This window comes from Porites lutea, chromosome 14, assembly GCF_958299795.1.
Source record: "Porites lutea chromosome 14, jaPorLute2.1, whole genome shotgun sequence".
NCBI lineage: Eukaryota > Metazoa > Cnidaria > Anthozoa > Scleractinia > Poritidae > Porites > Porites lutea.
This window is the reverse complement of record NC_133214.1, coordinates 21,775,852-21,798,571: the sequence shown is the minus strand read 5'-3', so window position 1 is coordinate 21,798,571 and position 22,720 is coordinate 21,775,852. Positions and strand designations below refer to the sequence as shown.

General features: G+C 38.4%; 2 protein-coding genes across 2 annotated transcripts; one reads left to right on the top strand and one right to left on the bottom strand.

Annotated features, from left to right (window-relative positions):
• Nucleotides 1-10,916: 10,916 nt before the first annotated feature.
• LOC140923896 (homeobox protein Nkx-2.5-like) lies at nt 10,917-12,380 on the bottom strand. Its single transcript, XM_073373916.1, has 2 exons — nt 12,101-12,380; nt 10,917-11,736 (listed from the first exon to the last, which is right to left on the bottom strand). The coding sequence occupies exons 1-2, from the start codon at nt 12,294-12,296 to the stop codon at nt 11,240-11,242; spliced, it is 693 nt and encodes a 230-aa protein (XP_073230017.1). The 5' UTR covers nt 12,297-12,380; the 3' UTR covers nt 10,917-11,239.
• Nucleotides 12,381-20,910: 8,530 nt separating this feature from the next.
• On the top strand, nt 20,911-22,240 carry LOC140924416 (nicolin-1-like). Its single transcript, XM_073374448.1, has one exon. The coding sequence runs from the start codon at nt 20,952-20,954 to the stop codon at nt 21,627-21,629; it is 678 nt and encodes a 225-aa protein (XP_073230549.1). The 5' UTR covers nt 20,911-20,951; the 3' UTR covers nt 21,630-22,240.
• Nucleotides 22,241-22,720: the final 480 nt, after the last annotated feature.

Sequence of the window (22,720 nt, the reverse complement as noted above, 5' to 3'; positions counted from 1 at the left end):
TTAAAAAATAATAGATCATTACCGAAGACCTAGAGGAAAGGTACCATTTACGGTCGTAAGATTTCGTCCACAGATTCCAGTCTTAGAACTTCTTCGTGCCACCATAATTGGCTGAAAATTGAAAAGTTCAGCTAAATTTGTAGCATTTCCGTGAATATCCACCTGAAAAAACATTTTGTTAAAGTAAATCGCCGACACCGCCGGCAAAATAATGTTTAAAGGTCATTTTTACGGTCACCCGGTCGGCTTTGGAACTTCATCCGCAAAAAGTATAAAAATAATGAACTAACGTCAGGTTGACAACATTATAAACAGAACACAATGAGAGAAACTTTATACTGCTCGCAACTACAGGCTAGAATCAACTTATACAGCAAAATACAAAAGATTAACACACACCATACTTCCAAACAGTTCTTTGTATCCACGATGGAGCCTCCGGGCTTGGCCAAAAAGATGTTTCATGACTCACTGTTTACCGGAAATATGCATTAAGAGTTAATCTGAGTAGTGAAATCGGTGTTACACGATTAGTACCTAACAATCTAATGTTTATTTCAGGAGTGTAGATCTACCCTCTAACGAGCGTTAATTCTTGGACGACCAACCCGAATTCAATTTTACTAGAACCATTCCAGACATCGTTGCTCAATTTTAGGGTTAATGTTTTTAGCTTTTTTGCTTTATTGCACTTTAATTTTATTAAGTTTCTTTACGTGGTATAATTTTCCCTTCTGTTGTTAATTTACATATTAGTACAGTATTGACGAACTGTATCTACACAAGACGCTTATATTCATTTTCTTCCCTCACTTAATAAACTTTTATAGAGAACTCAGAGTTCATTCATGATTCAAACAAAGGGCTTTTTCTAACTAGAAAGCCTGTGTAACGTCCATATCGTCGCAATCCATTTAAGCCTTTCTCAGACTTAGATGGGAGCTATCAAAGTCGATGATTATCCGTTTTTGACCCACCCTCGTTATAATCTATTGAATCCTAGATTATGAGTTCTATTTGAATCCTTTGTAGAAGTTTTCATGCAGAGTAAGAAACATATTGAATGTTTTAGATTACTTAAACCAAGTTTTTGAGCTAACATGATTAGTTTAGTCTGATTTCAGTCAATTTTGTGATTCTTTACGGTTAAGTAAAAGTGCTAAAATTGCTTGACATAGGAGTCCCAGAAGAGTCCCAATGGGTGTCCCCTTAACCCTCTAAGTCTCAAAGGTGATCAACATCTATTTTCCCCTTATAATATCAATACATAATGAAGAGTGAAGGTTATGAAAATTAATAAAATGATCATTCAAAGGAAACGGCTTTAATCTGCAAACAAATTCTCTCAGCTGATTTTTTAAGGAAATGTATGAATATCAGTTTGAAGAATTTGATTGTAGATATCGGAGCGTAAAGGGTTAATGAATGCCTTCACTGGACAAACTAACAGGGATGCGATGCAGTTTAAGTTAGTGCACGTGACAAATGTGATTTTCCGTAGGCTCAGCTAACAAGACCTGCTCGAAATCCATTAAAAAGCCGGTGAACCCCCTTTATCGAAGGGGTATGAGAAAACAGCGGAAAATCCTGAAACTGTTCCCTTGCAATTTCGTTTTCCCTGGGGAGGGACTTAGCAGAGCAATGCAAGTTCTTGCATGGATTAAGCGATGTATGGGTGGCTTTACACCATAATCAAACAGTTCCTGTTTTCAAACTCTAAATCCGGGGGATACTTCTGGGAATTCTTGGTAGGGGTGTGCCGCCCGGTTCTCCAATCCTGATCCTATTGCCAAAATGGGCAAAATCTATACCCGTTTTCAGACAAAAACGGCGCAAAAACCGTACCCTTTAGTGCAGCACATACCTATATGGCTTATATAAGGGAGTTCCCCCCGGGTTCTATATACGTAAGCCGTTTTTCTAGTTTCTTCTTTTGCATTTGACTTATACAGTGTCTCCATTTTTCAAACTAAATCAAATGCACATTTAGTTTTCAGATCAACATAAATGCAGCCTTTCAAGACCAATGAAACCCAAATTTTAAAATAATATTTAGAGCAAAGTGACCTGACACCCGTCTGATTATCCCGTATCAGTGAAACAGAAAAGGGTCGAAAAGAGATGATATGACCTCCTGCTACATCCGTCGTTTTTTCTTTTGCTTATAAAGTATAACCACTGGTATTTAGCCAGCTCGCTCTTTGAGTTTCCTCAGCTGCAAACCTGCATAGGTCATGAGGACTCAAATGTACTTCCTCCTTTGGGAGAGCAAACTGCTCACTGTTTTTCTTTAGGTCGGGTCTGTACACATGGAAGAAAGCCAACGGGTATTCAAAGAAAGTCACTGACGAATAAACAACTGAAAGAAATCGCGTTCAAATTCTTTGAATTCCCTCAGGCGATATTTTGATTTGGTTCGTCCATAATACGATATTCTTGAAAATCTAAGATAGATTATCACATTTTTTAAATAGAATAGGAAGGAAATGTAAACAAAAAGCTTTTAAAATCTTTAACAAGCTTAAGGAGTAATCCTTTAGTCGAGGAGTGCCTTTGCATAATCCTGAAACTTTCTTAACATCATGAATGTAAAAGTGAGAGAAAATTGCAGTTAATTGGAGTTGTACAGTATACACCTTACATACAACTACGTCATTTTTTGTAGTAGTTAACTGGGGCCAGATTTTGAATGGGTATTGATGATCCAATTACAACCTGGGACAAAACAAGGAAAAATAGTACATGTATGTTATTAAAATCTGGTGGATCATTTTGTGGTTACTCAGCTCTCTTTTCCGGATCTTCTGAAAGGGAAGGATATATGTTATACAGGACGTCGCCGGTAAACTGGCGTGCAACCAACAACTTATAATGCCAGGATTGCCCAACGGAAATGAAAATATTGAAAAGTTTTTCTTTTCCCCTGGGGGAGGGGGTGTGCCCCCTCCCCCCCCTTTCCCTGGTTCTTTTCTATATTTCCAGATCGAGTCGAAGACTGAAAAACATTGTCATTGCAGGGGATTGATAAATATAAAACTTTGTGCTCGGAAAAAAAACTTCAAGAACAGCGCTGTTACAACACATAAAGTTATGCGCAATGTTTTCCTATTTAACATGTAAAAACCATCTTCTATTTGTTACGTTCAGTCCACAGAATAGAAAATGTCCCTTTAACTACCAAGGCAGACCTGAATTAAACAAAGTATATGACAACGCTGTTCTTGCGTTCTCGCCTCCCAAACTCAAAGCGCGGGTCATTCCTTACAACTGAAGGTCATGTGACCTTGTTTGCGTTTTCAGTAGTGCGTGTGTACGAACCGTCGCATATCTTTACTGGCACGAATACATCTCAAAGTTATTAAGACCTGTTAACCTTTGAAAGGTATTAACTTCGACTCCAGGAAGTACACACATCTGATATCTGCACCGTTATGAATCGCAAGCTCAAGGTGTCCAAGTTGAAAGGCGATTGGTTCTAAATTTGAAGAAAAGCCAGAGAAGCTACTTCCTGACAAAAGGTATATCTTTCAAGGGTTAAATTAGCCGACACCACAAGGCCAACTCGTCCATTCCTAGTAGCCCAGATTCGACATATTCAGTTAACTTCTAACTTGACTCCGAGGTTTTCTCAACTTTGGTTTGGTTTCTTTGTGCTGAAGTCTCTTCTGGGAATATTGGGAGACAATGGAATGCATGGTGAGATTTCAAAAAAAAAATTATTGGCTCGTAAAGCCTCGGAGTCATGTTAAAATTTTGATATACCGACCTTGGACTATTGGAAATGATATGACTAAGAGCGGTCTGCCTTAACTTGGAAGGCGGTTTGGTTCAAGTCATCAAAACAAGATCGGCTAGTGTTTATTATTATACTAAATTAGCTTATATTTCCCATGGAATTGGAAAATGTCTCATCACAACTGAGACATTCACTGATAGTACCTCCAGCAAAATGTATCTTCTCAGAGAAAGAAACAATGTACGATTTTTAATTCCAGACTGGAAAAGTTTGGTCGGTTTAAAATTTCTGGCGCATGCGCGGGCAAAAGACCCGTGAAAAAACTAGAAAACCCAGCGTCTTCGATTTTCCTGACCACCCGTCTGGCATGCAGATGGTCCGAGGTAGGCGAGATTGAACAGAGAGTAAATGCTAAGGCTGCGTAAGGTTTGTAAAGTTATGAAGGCCAAGAGGATTTAAACCAGCGTTTAAACGCTTTCATTTGTTTTGAATGGTAGGACTTTAGCTTTAAAGATTCTTCCAAAATCCATCGTTAAAATTTGAATAAATTAGAGCTGTTTATATAGTAGATAAATAATAGGTCTCTTGCTTTACTGGAAGCCAATGCAGACAGGAGAGTGATAGTGCAGGAATACCTCGTCCTTGGTTCTACAATTGCGCAGGCGCAGATTTACGCTCAATGCCAAAGAGAATGAAAGGACACTTTGCTGTGCAGGGTTTTATTATTCAGTTCAATGTCATCCTCTGAGGTGGATGCAAAATTCCACAGCCGAAATCAAGGCATTTAAGGCAAGGGAACTTTTAACTTACTCTTTCTAAACCATTTGCAGAGGCATTGAAAATATTAAAAATGTTGTCTGGCCAATCACGCTTTAGAATCAGCGTTGTTTGCAGCTGACGTCACGGCAGCCATTTTGGTTTACAAGAACAAAAGCACTTCCCTCCACTGGGAACTAAACCTCTTTTTTCATGGGGTAGTAGCATGGTGTATGGGGACGTATAGATGATATATATATAGACACTGCAGTATACTTGTCTCATAGACTACACACAGACTGGTCTCTCTCATAGCTCGTCATACACCGCTTAACTATCGCCGATTAACTAGGAGCAGAGAGTACAGGGCCCAAATACTTTCTCGTTATTCTTGTACTGGAGTAAACTTTACAACCGTTTCGCCCAAAAATATCCGTTTCAATGTGCCACCCTCGGATCTCTAAGAATGTGTGTGGATAATATAAGGCTCTGTCTCCGTGACGTTGGGCTTTCTTGACTTCTTGGACCGAAGTGGATTTGACGAGAAACTTGCCTATCGATTAATATCCGTGCAATTTCCATTTCACTTCAAGCCACATCTCTTATTCTCCTTTTCTGTCTTTATCTTCTTAATCCCACCCACAATATCTGCCGCAAAAGGGAGCGGTTTAAAGTCCGACGTGGGACGTGACTGATAAGTTAGCGAAAAGCTTACGATGAGGCTCTTGTACTCTCTCAAGCCGGTCATTAATATAAGAAGGAATTAGGAAACGGAACTATTAGCAAGTCAAAGTGGAACCGACCACTGCTGCTTTCTAAGTGAACTTGGCTTGGACAAACTATTGAACAAAGAAAATAGCCGATTATATTAAGAGCTGGAACATTTCCCGTCCAAAATAAACTTACGATTGTAGACGAGTAAGAACTTTTACGTGATCACTTAAGTGTTTTGTCGTAGTAGCTAAGATAAACTTGTTTATCAGTTCTTAGACGACACCCAGTTTGGTCGAGCAATTTTGAATAGAAGTTCTCAAAGTCATCGGGGTCCGTCGTTGAAAAGGCACATCCAAACTAACGGAACATCTAAACGCACGAATTTTTAACGGTCGAAAAACCGTCCGTCAGCGGCCTGCTTCAACGTAGTGTTACTTCTGCACTAAGCTGGCTCCACTGACCTCCTCTCGAATATTTAGCACGTCTCTATAGCACTCAGGAATGTGGCACGACTTGGTTTCAGACGTCGAATTTCTTTCAGTCGAGAAAATAGCAGTTGCCAAAAACAAAGCTAGATAAAAACTAACTCGGTTTAGCCAACTCTTTAAAAAATGGTTCTAATTAATTTATAACTTATAATTTAAGTTCTGCACAGCAGTGGCACGACGTTTATGAAGGGTCCGACCTCATCAGGGATAAGATTACTGATCCTGATTTTAGAAGCCAACATCAACGAAATAGAAGAGCGAACTAAAATGCTATTCTTGGAACTCAAGCTTTGAACTGCTCCTAGGTGCGCAAGTAAATCAGTCGATTATTTTTCAGCATATACTTCCCTTTTTTCTAAACTTCTTTTTTTTTTCAATTTTATTTATAAGAGAGAGTTAGTAATTAAGAGGTAGACTTTTCGGGTGGAGAGAAACGACGACCGGAAATACTTCTGCGTTCGCAGGCTGGTGAAGAGGGCACGAAATAGCATCCCACGTTGGTAGATACAAACTACTGGTACTGACGGATCGAGAAGCATTTCTGATTCCGCGAAACAATAGATCTACAAATTTCCAGCGCAGTTTGAAGACAACGACAAACACTTCCGTGATGTAAAACTTCCCACTGTTTCTTCCTCCAAATTGGGAATTTATTTCAGTGATTAAGGGGTCTATCTAGAAAAATCGGTGCAAGATACGAGTAAGACTCAAGTGTCTTTAAACCTCAATCTTACTAAGAATATTGGTCTGTTCGTATTTTAGTAATATGCGTGAGTTCCTATCCCTTATTTCTCGCCAAAGAGCACTCAGACCACTCACGTCCCACTTGTCATCTACCAAGTATGCCAGCATTACTAGGAAGGATGATCTTACTGACACCGCCAAGAGCAATGAAGAAATTCGTTTATCTTTAACTTTGTTCGTTTGCCTACTCGTTTTACTTCTTTATTTTTAGTTGAATTTTAAACAAGTAGAAAGATAACGAATGTTTGACCATCCCTCGTAAACAAAAGCTATTAAACTTACGGCCGTGGAGGTACATGTACTGGTTATATTAAGGATAGGTACGTGCTGCGAACAAAAGTACTTAAACCCTGACCCTGTTTCAAGGGAAATAAAATTGGAAACTGGGATCCTTTTAAGAATTTTTAAGCCCAAGAAACGAAAAGTCATAAGCGAAAATGCGAGTTTTTCGTTCTCTTTTGTGCGATCAAAGAGCCGAAGGAAAAAGGTAGAAAGCAGTACGAACATCAGCAAAATGCTATGTTTGGTAGCGCACTTTAAAGCTTATAGGGCATGAAACAAGCAATGCTTAGTTTCTTAACTATGGCGGTTTCGCAAAATGGCAGCCATCTTGCACACGCGATACAACAATATTGCGTCACGTGCACAAATTGAAGTTTATTTATTGGCTGACTTACTACAAACATTGTAAGTTTCAAGGTCATGGCTTAAATATCAGTTATAACCCGCTAAGGAGGTAAGCAAAATTCTTTCCATCCAGTTTCCATGAGATCACATAAAGACTGTTCTGAAAGGCTGGAAAGAAAAAAAATTCGGCGGAATGAAGGCATCTAAAGGTCTTTTAGTGCTTCTGTTAGGTTTCCCTCGGCAACGAGTCAGTTGGTTAGCTTAAGAAATTATAAAATTGATTCACGAAACAAACATAGGTCAAAAGGGCTGGTGAAATTATTTTAACGGTGCTTTTTTCTTTTTGTCCCCGATATGTCTCAACTCGGTGTTTGTTTGCGATTCCAGATTATTTTTCTACACCTGGAAGAAACTCATAATAAAAGTGTTGTATCACCTGACTTAAGCACCACCAACCGGCTCCAAGTTTCTTTTATTTCATTCGGGATACTGCCACATATTTGTTCTAATGGCATGTCAATTAGGTTAGCTTGAATTTCATTATTTTCTCGTTGCTCGGAAGGAGATGGCTAAGATCTAATATATGCTGGAGTTTAGTTTCATTAAATGAGGGGAAAAGCGAACCGGCATAAGTAACAAGTACGAAAAGGCTAAGTTCAAACAAGTACAAGTAAGACAGCATGGTAAACTAATAAACTTTTTTTTCCGAGCTTTTAATACGGCAGTTTAATACGGCAGTCGCAATTTGTGTCCGTTTTATTTTCGCCTAAAGCAGAGGTCGAAAGCGAAAGAAACTTTCAGAATTTTCAGTCTTGTACAGTTCTTGGCGGGCAGCTTGTCGCTTGTTGATTATGGTTTGCCATATTTAGTTCCGTAAGCAATGTGCGCAATTAAGTATCACTTAATTTGTGGAGCAGTTCTCTTCTAATTTATTGTGCTAAGCACTCGAGTGTGGCTCTGGCTTTTGAGAAGGTGGGAAGGTGGGTGAAGGATCTTAAAGGGTTCCGGGTCCTAGCCAAAAGGTTCTGCTAGAGTTCACTTTTCTCTGGGGCTGAGCATGGTTAAAAGTGCAGCGATATTGTTATAAAGTTTCATACTGTAGACAAAACGTCCAGACAAAACGATCCTTTTGATTAAGAGCTCAGCAGTGTGCAATACTTGGACGTACTTTACTTTTGTATTTTTGTATCAAGTGTTTGTTTTCCGGCCGGAGGGCCTTTCATCAAGCTAAATAATCGAAATCTCAAATAAGCGGTCACGTAATTTTAACTTAAAAGAATATAGGTATAAACTGAGTAGGAAACTTGGGTAGCATGAAAAATGTTCAGACACTGCACTCTTTTTCGGGAATATGTCGTAAGCTTTCGCTCTCACCTGCCGGAGCTTTTTTCAGGTCGTGTGCGATTAAAATCATTGAAACTGTCATTCTTATCTTGATACTCCACTGATCAAATCAAAAGAGGTCCTTCTCTTGGTTTGATGATATTCACTGTACATGACAGCAGAGAACGTGAACTTGGAGAAATAAACTGTAACCGACTCGTCCCAAGCAACCAGATTGGTCACAAGTGTGCAGTTTGTATTAAATTTTCATGAAGTATGTTAAATCGATTTTTACTTTTGATCCTTCTGAAGTTGGAACCTTTTAAGACAGCTTTCAGATTAAATGCCACAATTTAACAGTGTTCGTTATCCACATTATAGTTTTCCACTGTCTTTCGCCTTGTTTTTCAAGTTATTTATTGATACAGTTTGCTGGGTGATCCACACAGTCATTCAAAACATCTTGTGGGGTAGTTGTGCACCAAGAAAAAGGCCAGCGTGAAGGGTAATTTGGGTTGTGGTTAAACCGGAATCAAAAATGCAACGCTTCACAGCCAGCAGTTAGTTCTTGTTTTTCATAAATTTGAAGCCCTTAAATGAAGAATGTTGACTAGGTGCGACTGGGATGCATAATCAGGTACAGGTCACAAAAGACAGTTGTCCCTGATAAGAAACAAAAGGGGGTGCAAAGCTCTTTCATAGCGGTTTTCACAGCTCCATTCACCCTTAAAATCTTTCACCGGTTTAGACTGTAAACTTGACAAGTATCATTTTGTTGGGATAAAAAGGAAAGAATATATTTATACGAGTTCTGAAATCATTTGATACTCAAAGGTTCACTTTATTGACTGCCGTTAGGTGACCGTAATATGTTGGACATATAATGATTCGCGTCAAGGTAAATCAGTTGCTTGAGTCTCAGTGAGTGATGTACGATATGCAAAATCGTAAGTCATGGAAAAAAAAGATGAACAAAATTACTCAGTGTATTGTTACCCCTTTTCGTAAACAGTTCAAGCGACGCGGGAAAACGATATGATATAAAAGTTGAAATTTGCTTTTAAACGAAGTTTTTTTGTTTTTCACTAGAAGTGGAAAGGGTATTATATTTTTAAGAAAACTGTCGGCTTGTTTTTTTCTTTCAAGATTCTGTAGCTCGTCATAGATATGTTAAGACAGCTGGATTGATAGCCTCTGCAAACTGTTCTTTGTTATTCTAAACCTCTTCAAGCTGTGTGTACATACTAAGCAAATTGTACCGTAGTTGTCGTGCTTTCGTACAGAAATTTCGATTTTTATCTAACGAAATTATCATCCCAATCTTGAATTAATTGCTATTGGTGGATTCTTCATTGAGCAGGGCAACAAGAACTATTCATTTCCCCTGCCTCGTTTTTCTCTCTGTTTGCTCTGATTCCTTGTCAAGTTTTTCGGTATGCGCCATTTGGAGAATATACGTAGCAACATTGGAATTCATAAACGTCTAATTTTCAAAAACCTAATCGTTTAAATTCGGCTTTGCGGACTTAATTTTGCAGATTAACTCCTTGTTAAATAATTTTAACACAAAAAAAACACTCTGTAAACACTCTTCATGCTAAGCTGTAAATTTGGGAATGTTCCTAAGGTGTCACTAATCCACGATCGCGTTAAAACAACAAAGGAAGCTTACGCCGCCCAAAAATTTGCTCTTTTTTCACAATCCGCGAGCCTTGACTACTTTCTATTACTAAAACGCCATAACCCTGAACACCTTTGGTAGACAGCTGATAAAATCTGTCGATTTTGAGACCAAACTACCTCTTTATTTTCAGAATTCAGTGAAAGTTTTACGCTTGACCTTCAAAGACGCAAATCCGTACAAAACTTAGGCGAGCAAAGCTTTATGAAGTGCGTGCCCTCTCTTAACCCTGTCAGTGTCATCGCATGCTAATTCTCTGAAGACCACTCATATGCCCCGCAACCGTACCTTTTAAAACAGATACCATCACGTTCGTTATAAATGTGATTGGACCTCCTTAACAACGAAAAAGCTAAGCATACTCGACCACTCCAACAAGATCTAAAAACCCATGCACGCAACAATAGGAACAAGCCTTTCTTTGTTATAAGTTACGTCCGGTTATCCCTTTTTTCCGACAGTCTGGGAATAATATCTAAAACCGTACCGTGCGGTTCTTGTTTCTAAACTCTGTGTTCATTCTAACTCAAAGCTATTAACGCTAGATTACAAAATCTTTTAATCATGTACAACTTGTTTGCCAAGTTCAACGCAAACATTACAACCTTATGAGAACCTGAAACACGTCTTGGAGCAGATCCTTATCGCGAACAATAAACTGTTTAAAACAATAAAAGGACTCCAGGAGAGGACTTTATTGAATTTATTTTTCACGCCTATAGTGAAAATTTTCTCACGCCCGCCCGGAAAATCGATTATGGGGGTAAGATTTTATTGCACGTAAGAATACAAAAACAGATATAGTCATAATCTTTTGTACACAAATAAGGTTGAATATGGCGGAGACTCAAGGTCTTTTAAAAGAAGTCTTTATTCTGCACAAAAGCTAAGAAAAGTAAACCAGGTCCCTGGACTACGCGAGATCTTATTTCTAAGACTTAGGATCTAAATGAACAGGTTTGCATCCTCTTAAATCGTGGAATCAAAGACTTATCTTGAAGGATTATTTTTGACGTGTCTTTAAATGTGCTAATGTGATGTAAAACGTAATATAAGCTTGCACAAGAGGTAAGTAGTTCATACATAGAGAAGATTAATTTCTCGATTGCGTTTGTACGGACTAAAATAACCTCCCCTGTGCAACTATTTACCAACGTATTACTACATAATCTAAGAAAAACCCCAGTATCGATTATTATACAGAGAGTTTGAGTACAGTAACGGAACCGGTGGATATGCCGTGATTCCATTCAAGTTAGTGAATTCCTGCCTCGACGAAACACTCGTATGTCTATAACAAGGTTGTCCTTCGTGGACTAATAGTGGAACAGGTACAATTCTAGGGCCGCTCATATAAGCCGGCAAACCGCTATCTCCTGTAATATGTAAATGTCCTTTATCACCCACTTGTTTCTTGTATTTGTACCGATGATTTTGAAACCAAATTTTCACTTGCGTTGGAGAGAGGTTTATAAGTCTGGCGAGCTGTTCGCGTTCTGGGGCGGACAAATATCTTTGTTGGCGAAAACGTCTTTCCAGCTCATAGATTTGCGCTTTGGTGAACAAAACTCGTCGCTTTCGCTTTTTGGTGTTCGGGATATCTGTTTCTAGTCTATTTCCATTCTCATGGCTAAAATCTTCTGTATCAAGCCTTTCTGTGGAGTCAGCTGAAAATAAATTTTTGTGAAAATTTGAGTCATTGGACAATAAGAAGAGGAAATAAGAATGGGCAACAAGACGATGAATCAATATGTCTTTCCCCTTACTGACTGGAGTTTCTTATGAGGACCGGAATATATCTACAACAGAAAGAATTGTTTTTAAATTTACCGTTTAAGTCTGGAGTACAGAACTTATTTTTAAAGTCTAGCAGCACTCAATCTAATTATAGTGAAATAGAGCGACTCAATCAAGGGAGGAAACGCTCTTGTAATGGAGCACCTCATCGACTAAAATAGCTTTAGGATAGATTCGGGAACAAACAACCGGTTGGCCGATTTAGAGAACAGAGGGAGCATACTTAGAGTTTACCTTCATAAGAAGTAAGCTTATCTTCTCTATCAAGCGAAGAGCTGGTGTTTGGAGATCTTCTACCATCTCTGTATTCTGTCTGTTCTTCAATTTCCTCTTGAAAGGCAAACGTACTTTTATGAGCTCGGCTTGTTTGAGGAGAGCCGTTCTTAGTCTCTTGTAGATCGAGTATGCTGTTTATCGAGAACGAAGTCATATCGCAAGCACTTCATCCGGTTTTGAGGAAAATAGTCCTTGGGATACGATTATAAGCGCAAGTCAAGCATTGGAGCCATAAAATATGCGCGCGTAAGACGATAAAATAAACGCGACATGTGTCATTTTCAGAAGGCGGGGACGTAGCTCTTCAGTGTCGAGAAGGGTGACAGTCAACATATGTCAGACGCTTATCAAATCATCTTTCCGGGCAGCTCTTTCAACGATTTGACACAGTCTCTTGTCAACACACGATTATCAAAGGAGAGAAAGTCTAATTAGAGGTTTGCTCTCAGATATAGCAAGGCACGAATTTTGCCAACGATTCTTTTCACGCCAATGGGCTTGAGGGATTTTTGCTTGACAAGGGAATTGGGGTAATTAAGAGTTTGGAAATTTAGGGCTTCCGTGGAAAATGTTAACGTCTTTAATTTCAGTTCAATTGTTCGTTACCTTGCCCATTGTTGGAACTGTCATTACGCCCAGTAGTTACAACTTAAAGTACATAAAACGCGAGGTCTTTAAGGTTGCTATTTCAATTTTATGCCTCTATCCCGCCCCCTCGTTACAACTTAATTATCTTGCGTGCTTTGGATTCACTTATCAAAAAGATTAACGCAAAACATAAGTACCTAGCCAAACATGGGACAAAACTCAAGTACAAAAAAAAAAGGCTGGATGATGACGAATTAGGAAATCTGTAAGACACCTTCTACGATTTTCGTTAGCGGGGTGTGGTAACGCACTAGACTGTATTCAACGGGTTAGGACGGATTAAAGTTTCACTTCTGTGGTCGTTTCGTGCGGTATATTGCCGTTTTAGGGCAAGCAGGCGCCTGTGGTAATTATGTATAAGAGTTGTCTCCTAGAAATATCCGCGGAAGAGTGACTTAAGTGGTTTTTTTTCATGTAATGTGCTACCTTAATAGAAGAAATAATGTACAAACAGATCGAAGGCTTTTATTGGATGAAGGTTGTTGTTTGTTAACAAGTGCAATTAAGAGCTTCTTAAGCCAGCACATGGCCCAGTTAAAAGGCATGTAATTGTGACCGCAAATTTAAAGCACATGCAATTAGTCTCGGAAACACATTTAATTTTCTAATGTAAGTGATATCCTGTACAAATTGATAGCTTACGACAGTCAATTTGAAAACTCGACAGCACAAAGAAATCGGGCAATTTAGCTCTCTTTAACTTGTAAAACTATTGCGATGGCAACTACTTTATCCTTTAAATGGAAAAATGATTCATTAAGATTAAAACAAAGCCCCGTAATAGGGTAATATGAAGGTTCGCTGCTTTGTCTTTTTTGTTCAGTAAAAAGGCACGTTTTCCCTCCCTGACAAACATTTGACGCAAATGACGCAATTTTTGAGGAAATGTTTTATATCGCCGATTTTAACTGGTAGATCAGGTCGCCGATTTTTTTTCGGTAATTCAAGTCGATTAATGGTAACCGATAGCAAACGGGCTAAAACAACAACTCGAAGTATGAAATTCGGTATAATTTATCTAGGGCTTCGTCTTTTGAAACAATAACACACAGAGTAGACAAAAACTATCAGAAAAACGCCGGAATGGGGTCACATTTCGTCATTCAATTGAGGAGTTTGTGGCTAGACTTTGTTGATTCAGTGGCAAAGAAGACATAAACGATTGTGAACACGCAAAGTTAAAATTCTCATAAGAAACTATCTTGTCCTAAATTATACCCCCTTGGTTAAGCCCGAAGACCAAGACATGCAATAATACCTCGTATAGACAAAACATGCGTTAAATAAGACTCATGATAACCAGTAGACATGGGCCAGTGTTGACTTTGCCCCGTGATTGTTTTGGCTTTTTTTGTCCAAACGTCGCTGAGACATACCAAGGCTGTTTGCCATAGGTCGTATTTTTATCTCAACTTGTCAGTTAAAACTTCCTGATTTTTGAGTGGTTTTCAAAACCAATCTGAGATTGTCAAACATCACTTTAGCAACGTAAACAGTGCCACCCTCAAGATTATTCATTTGTATTCAAGACATCTCATTAGTTTTCAAGGAATATAACAAAGAACAGGAAACGAACTCTTAAACTTTTCTTCATCAGACTCATTCCTTAAACATTTTATTAGCGGATTTTCGTTTCACTTTCCGCTCTATTCAGCTAAACACGCAACTTATTTCCCAGCTTAGAATGACAATTACAAAATATCACTCTTCATTGGCACGGTTAGGCCTCCTTCATCTTATCTTATTCCATCTTTATTGCCTTGTAAAATCACTTTTATCATTCCCAAAAAGATGTCGAATCGATTTTTGTCATATGAAGTGTACGCTAGGAAATATTCCATTTAATGGTGGCCTGTAAAGATGAACGTTTGAGCCAAATTATCGACATAATTGCTAAAAGAATTCAATTAAACCATTAGACGTTTTGATAGTGTTGTTTTCTTAATAAATATGCTATCAGAGACCAATCCTATTATAAGATTGTTCCGAAATCGCGTGGAACAATAATCTTCGTCAGAGCGCCGATTTTTTTCAAGGTCATTGAGTGCGTGCGATTTGCTCAGTTTTTAAAATGGTGGTGCCGAATTAGACTTAGCATTTGGGAAAAGTAAGTGCTCTTTGACAAATGAATTAAAAACAATTACCGTTTTGTCACCGAATGTCCTATGATATATCCGCATAATTTAAAGGACTTTTTTGCCTTATTAAAATATCGGCATTTCTTGCGTCCATGTTAAAAACTCGCGTTTTCTCCCACGAAGTTCGAGGGCTAAACCTTTGAAATACCACTGACAGAATCTTTTGAATAATTCTTTTGTTTGCTCCTTTGCTTTTTTCGAAAAAGAGGACGATGAAGATGAATGAATTGCTCAAGGTTGACACATGTATTTTAATGCCAAAGAATTTTTCAGTACGTTATCAAGTTTGTCTAGCTTCAATGCGGTCAGCCGACCCAGGATCCATTTCAGTCCGTTGCCGCTAAACAACGTACCGCCGAACAATACTGAATTAAGATCCTGTTTTGGAATTCCATGATTCTTCAATCTTACGTCAATGGGGTTACTTGGAGCTCTAGTCTGGTTCATTTTCCGGTAAAAGGTTAACGGTTTCATGATTTTAACCACAGTTTTCTCAAAATGCAATTATCTAGCACGAAATGGGGTCGTCCATGTTAAAGGCCCTCAACACCCACCAACACCACGTACCACGAACTGCATTCTACAAACGATTAAAGAGGTTCATAACAGTATGTCATGTGTCCCGTTGCATTCCTGTACTCTCCTGGGGGGCTGCAGAAATTAGAATTTTATTTACAGACGAATACTCTACAAGTTTATACTGCCTCCCTCTAAACTCTTGTCTAGATAAATATACACCAGGACGAGGTATTGTTTTTGTTGAAAACGAGATTAAGAAATGCACTCAAATGTGAAGCCGGCATGCGGGTTCGGCTGTTTTCACGTTCGATATTGACCGATAGCGTAGAGCCAGCAGCCAATTAGAAAAAAGCGAATTTTTTGCTTATCGAGAGATGTTTTCGTGAATAAATTACACCTGTTCGTCTTAGAGTTTGTTTCGGCTTGGTTTTTTTTCAATTTTCTTCCTCTTCCGCCCCTGTAGACAGTGTATGCTTAGTAAAATAATCACAGGTACGGTAAAATTAACTTTAATAAGAATCGACGTGCTTACTGGAAGTTGGCGTGTATAGTACAGCATAATAACCCTCGAAAACGCCTCGAAAAGTCTCACCTTCTGTTCTGAATGACAACAATTGGACATGATATCCAGCAGAATTTCCACTATTAAAGAGGGCCATAAAATCAAAACCTCAGAGAATAACCACGTATTAACCTGCACCAAACACAATAGTCAGCATTACGCGATGGCGTTTTTTTCCAGAAAGCGTTTATTTCAGTGAATTCAGCAACACTATCTCAGCCACTCAATTTGAGTTCAAGTGAGACTTCGAGCAACAAGTTAAACTTTTCCTTCATATGGCTCCTGTTTTCAGCAATGACTTTATCTGTTAGAACAACGGTTTTTGTACTCCAGTGACAAAGCCGAGCAAGAAACAATCCTTTTAAAATCTTCATTTTATTAAACCATTATTCATCGGAATAATCAAACTAAAAGATTTCATTGATGGACTAGTAACAGTTTAAGCTTCTCACTCCAAGAATAAGATAAAATTATGGTGATATCATTTGTCCTTCCAACATTTTAATCTGTGGACAAAATCCTAGGATTTTACCATCGAAAAAGAAATTTGTTTTTTTTGTGTGTGTGAACTTTTTAATTTGGATTATCAGGCTAGGAGTAAAAGAAGTGCACCCGTTCCACACACTTCAGTAACACTCTCAGCTATAAAATCTGGGCACATTCGTAGCTTTCATGCAAAAAAATTGACTCCAATGAAAGACAAGTGAAAGATCACGTGACTCAAACCTTGAGTGTCTAGTAACTTTAGAGATTTGTTTTAAAGAAGCTTTTCCTCAGTAGTTTTAGGAGATTTATCCAGTATTTTTGCAGGTTGATTTGGTTTGCTATCTAACAGTGATTATCAAATGCCAAAAGTTCTCCATTCACTTAAGAGGATTCTTTTTGTTAAGCCTAAGAGAGGATAAAGGTAGGCTAAGTTCTGTCGCGTGCTCTTTGCGCGCTCGACAGCGAAAGATTAAAAGAGCATTTAGTTCATTGTTCGGACAGCGTTTTAGTTGCTGTTCATCAAGCTTTCAAATCAAACTAGTACAGTTTGCGTCATAAGGGCAGAACAGACTTTAGGAATAATACTTCCATCCATTCCCATGTGACAGAAGGAAAGATCAGAATAAGAACTAACAAAACGTTATTTGTTTAAGTTCTTACTCTTTGTTTGACGTCATTCATGGCACGAGTTTCGCAATACGTACGAATTAATTTCCTCTGAGTTTGTACAGTAGATTCATTTGCAGAAAGAGCATTCATTGTCATAGTTAAGATACGCGGATGGAGTTAAGAGGTGCCCATTGCTTTCAGGGCCTTGAACTGGGAACAGCAGACTTAGGTGATACGTTTACGGCTATTCCACAAATAGATATATCTGTACTTCAAGTTCACGGTCAGTTCTCAGAGTGTAAATAATAGCCTTCAAGCCACTTTCAGTGTTCTGATAAAATTTTAAGTGACCTTTGGTTAAGATAGTTAACGGTAAACTCTTTACTTAAACTGAGTAAACAGTCTCCATCCTTTTGACGGCGTGAGCTGTATGAAAGGAGATAAGCGTTTTTCTTAAATCAAAATTTTAAAGGAGCGTTGAGTTACATGGTGCGTTAGAAATTAAAAATATAAAAAATACGTTTTCCTTCATAAGATGGCATATGGCTTTGTGAAACAAACATTAATAACTTACTTAATGTTCTTAGAGTAATGATCATCAAGTAACTACCTTTGCTTTGTTTTGACTCCATTGTTTCTTATGTCTTGCGTGTTCAGTTCTAACATAGATACTCTAAAGAACGCGTGCCCGTTCTGTACAAATTGCTCCTTGAATCCTAACTATATGCTGATGGGATTCCCAGCGATAAAGCTGTCAAGGATAAATCCTTGAATACAGCAGGTGGATGGCTAACAGGCCCTTATTTTTCCCAGGGCTAGCAGGAGTCCTACATAAGGTCTGAAAATGGGGCGTTGTCCTTCACCGGGTAGGTAATTAAGGTACTAAGTTAGGTCATGCCTGGGTCATGCCTTCGCCCCCAGTGGCACTCTAGCCAAACATGGTTCAAATACCCCTTCCCCACCCACCCTCCCCCTGCACATACACACACACTGACAAACGTACACTTTTCCCTCGGGCCACCACTGAATTTCAAATAGGATGTGAATTAATTCAAAGACCCTCTTCTTCCAAATTATAGTGAAACAAACGGGTTTAATAAAATAAAGCTGTCTTCAAGTGTCTGATCTGAACGTGTAATCCAGTTGAAAATTGGTAAGCAATTTCAAAACCTTAACTTCATTTCAATACGCTACCGAGCAAGGCATTACTATAAGGGGTTCGAAATTTCGAGGATCCCTTTAGTGCAAAGACGACGCAATGTAAGAATAGGAAAACTTTGAATAAAAAAATTATCATCAAAACAGTACCTCAAGGAAGTACTACTGAATAAAGTACTTATTTAAAGCAGATTCATACGTAATTGCTTTGTCGGCAGACGGCTGAGGCTCAAATATTGGATATAAATTAAAATGTAGTCTTATCTTAGGATACTGTAAAGTGGCACACGACTTCGTGTGTGTCTCTGTTAGTTAGGAAAACACTCACGCTATGTGCGATGGAAGATGCGGAAAAGAACTGAACTTCGCATTGCTCGCATGACCAAAGATGATAATCCTTTGCTTGTGTCATTTTGTAATAAACACTGTCTAGAGTTTCTATTTTGAGTGGGAAAAACGATTAAGTCAACGGTGCCGAAATCAAAGAGCCTATTTGCAAGTTATAAGATAAAATCAAGAGAGTTTTAAGTTAATACTTGAAAAACATAACCAAAGGTCACTTCCACTGATTCTATAACGGTCCAAAAACAATCTTTACAACATTCTGACCATGAAATTAGAGTGGAAGTATTTGTAGAATACGCTTTATTTCAGACCTTTAAGACGAGTATCACATTAGTCCGTGCGAAGGGCATGTTCTTTTAAACTCATCATGCGGTCCTAGTCTCTAAGTTAGTTTGGAAGAGTAAAAATAAAAAAGGAATCGCAAGCTTAAAGAAAGAAAAAAAATTAAAAGCTATTTTGGACTTAACATTTAGACTGCAATAACTGAGTGCTCCTCTGCTCATGCTAAAAATTTATTAGTACGTATTGCGGACCTATGTTTTTTTGCACAGTTATTTAGCTTGCAAGTACTTCAATGGCGTACAATATTAAACGTATTTGGATGGAAAATGCTCTGTCATGGATATAAAAGTGTTGTTAATTACCCAGTTTTTCCTGTCGCGCAATTTACGCAAACTCTCAGAGCAAGCTTTAACAGCTGTCAAAACACCGTCTTGGATTAATAAACTATAAATATTCTTGCTGTCGAGCAAAGAGCACGCGACAATGTGCTTCATGTCTTTTATCTCCTCTCTTAATCTTTAAAAAAGAATCCTTTAAAGCCAGTAAAGAACTTGTGGTATTTAATAGTCTTTCTTACTGTAAGCGAAATTAGCCCTCTGGAATAAGATGGTATCTCAATGGAGTGGAAACAGTTCGGGTAACGGTTAATATTTGCTTTTTACGACTAATATAGTTAATTCCTCACCGTTTTTTTGATAAAAATCAATGGTTTCAAAAGTTCAAATTTAATTCCCCTGCTTGCAAAACACATTTCTAAAATTTATAGGACCCTAAGGATATTTCTGGATGAAATAGTGTCTATCAGCCACCAGACAAGACGCAAAGTCAACAAGCGATCTGATTCTCTCTAAATGACAAATTGTGGCTAGAGAACGTTTTTATGTTTCACTCTTTTACGTCTCAATGGTCAAACATTTCCAGGGTACACGCCCAACGACTAAAAATTTTGCCCATTTTATGGCTTAAGGCTGCCTGTTACCTCACTGCAAATCTTCTCAAGTGATCTACCATTTAGCCTTAGAGGGGAGAGGATGAAGGACGTTGACGTCACAGCTAATACTAAAACTTTTGCACAGGAAAAACTGCACTCTTGTTTAAAGTGGCTCGATAGGGTTTTTCAGGGTCAATACCTCCCAAGTTTGAGCATAAGCTACGTCCTCATTAACTAAGGCTCCATTTCTGCCGCTCTTTTGGTCCTGCCTGAGAGACAATAGGAGACAATACACCTGAATAATGGATGTTCTCATTTGTAAACACCAAATTTCCGACCAAAAATTAGCCAATTGTAGCCCTTATTTGTAGCCTTACAAGATATCAATAATCTTCAAATTCAAAGGTCATATAAAACGACGGTTAATCTCGAGAATCTTTAATTTTTAAAAATAATCTACCGAGCAGTTTCAAAATTATTCGCTTATTTGTTGAAGAGGACCGAAATGTTTACAAAACCGTCAACAAGATCGCCTCGATACATACTAATGATCCTTCTTTCTGGAAATCGGCTAGTGCTATCTCCATGATGCTTCACACACGTTTTAAAAAAGATTGAAACTACTATGAGGCGAAATTGCACTTCAAAAGCGCTTCGTTTTCTACCGATAACGACCGAACATCAAGATTGCCCAGTTTGTACAATATTTCTATAAAAACTTCATGGCAAAATACTATGATAACGCTCTTACAGATTTCGCTTAAAGGACTTCACCAACATCGAGGCGGCTACTAGAGGAAAAAGCTCCCTTGAACAATTTAGGAAGATCAGTTCCCAGTGCCGAAAAAGTACGGCTGCAAGTAAAATAGGTCAAGGCGTCATTTCGTTGCTATGACAACTCCGATGTCATTGTAAACCTGATCAGAACATTAATTTTCATCTTTATCTAATACAGCTGTGGTTGTAATTTTTCCAAACTTTAGTTAATGAAAACGTAGCTTATGCTCAAACTTGGGGGGGTATTGACCCTGAAAAAACCTTTCGAGCAATCTTACAATATATCAAAGGTAGGACTTTGATGAGCGGGCCCTGGGAATGAATTGATCTTAACTGGTTCTTAGTCCGTCTCGAATGCGAAGGAAAAAATTCAAAATGGCGGCCGACGTTCAGTCAAAACCAAAGCTTTTGAATTGTATCGTAAAGAAACCTGTACCTTTGAAAATTGGAGATTCTGCAAACGATAATTTTAAATCTGGGGTTGCTGTGGTTGACGTTATTTTCCCGGGAAACAGCAGTGTAGAATTGGGGAAGCTGACTTTTAAAAACTGCTACACTGCGTCTATCACGATCAAACTAAAGATTTTGAACGGTGAAGCCAATGAAACATGGATAACTGCAGTAAAGAACTACACGCTTATGCCTCATCCTCATTTTGAAACGGGGAGCCAGGATCGTTTCTCAATATCTATCAGTGATATTACCAAGTCATCATCTCAAGTTATAATGTTGAGGTTGATTCTGAAACAACCGTCGCCTCATTGGAATAGTTTTGGCATTGATGAGTTGCAATGTTATCCACCGGCAACCACCAGCTCTGCATTGGTTCCAGATTGGCTTCAGTCAGTTGCTTGTCGCAATCAAGTGGGAATTAAATCATCACCAAACTGTCCAAATTCTGACAATGTCGCTTCCAACATTCAACATTTGTGGGCAGAGATACATGAGCTGAAATCTGCGAAACATGATACAGTCATTGGACGATTTGATATTGATGGAAACTATGACATCAACTTATTGTCATACACATAAACCATATGTCAAACAAACTGCATCAAATTATCAGCTAACTAGTATTTTTTTTTTATCGGCTTATTTCAACAAATTGCTTAATAGCATTTTGTTGATAATTGGTGTGGTCGATTCAACCAAACCAAAAGTGAAAGGACTGGTTCTTTCTGACTGTCCCAGAGTGTGAAATTTGTCGTTTGAGAGACGTAAAACAAAAAAAAGTCAATGATTATATTCCATCCAACTTCATAGAATTTTGGAAATTCTGTCTGGCAAATATTTTGGTTGAATGGATTGAGCCAGTGGACTGAAGGCAGACAGTTTTTGGTCTCTAATTATTTGAGTGATTAAGGAGGGGGGTGTAAGGGGAGTATAAACACCGAAAAACTGCACAGATAAACGTCTACATGTCGCACAAAATAACAAGAAAACAGTAAACCACATTGAAATTACCCGAAAATGTCTAAATATCGCAAACCACTTGGTTTTGTAAAACCACAGTACAGCAAATTAAAATGAAAATTTCTGCAAAACCACACCAAAAATCAAGTACAACCACATCACAGCAAACCCTTACACCCCTCTCATTAAGCAAAATTGAGCAAAGGTATGCTAGAAGTCCAAAAGTTTTTTATCCCAGAATTATATGACACAAGGTTCTGTTTAAAAAAAATTGGTTTGTTTTCTAAGCTTTTTTGGGTATGGTAATGTGTGCTAATGAAGTTGAAACAAAAGTAAAATAAAAATTTCCCGAGATAAAAAATTAAGTACAACATACCTCTGTTAACCTGAGTATCAGGCCTTCTTGGGTTGCTATAGGAGAGAGGAGATTTTTTTCTCCTTCCCTTCCAGATCTCCCTTTTTTTCTCTTCTTTTTCCCCCAGAAATGCTTGATGCTCAGGTAGCCAGAAAAAGACTCTTGACATTTCGCGATGCCACCCAATGGTTTTCCCTCAACGTTAAGTCTGAGGAATGAACACACTTATTCCTGAGATATTATTTTGCAAGGAAACCAGTAATAGCATCGCAAATTGTTGGCTGCTTTCTCAGGCTGTCCCTTTCTATTCTTCTTCCCCTCCCATCCTCTGGACCTCTACCAGTATTACGATCTG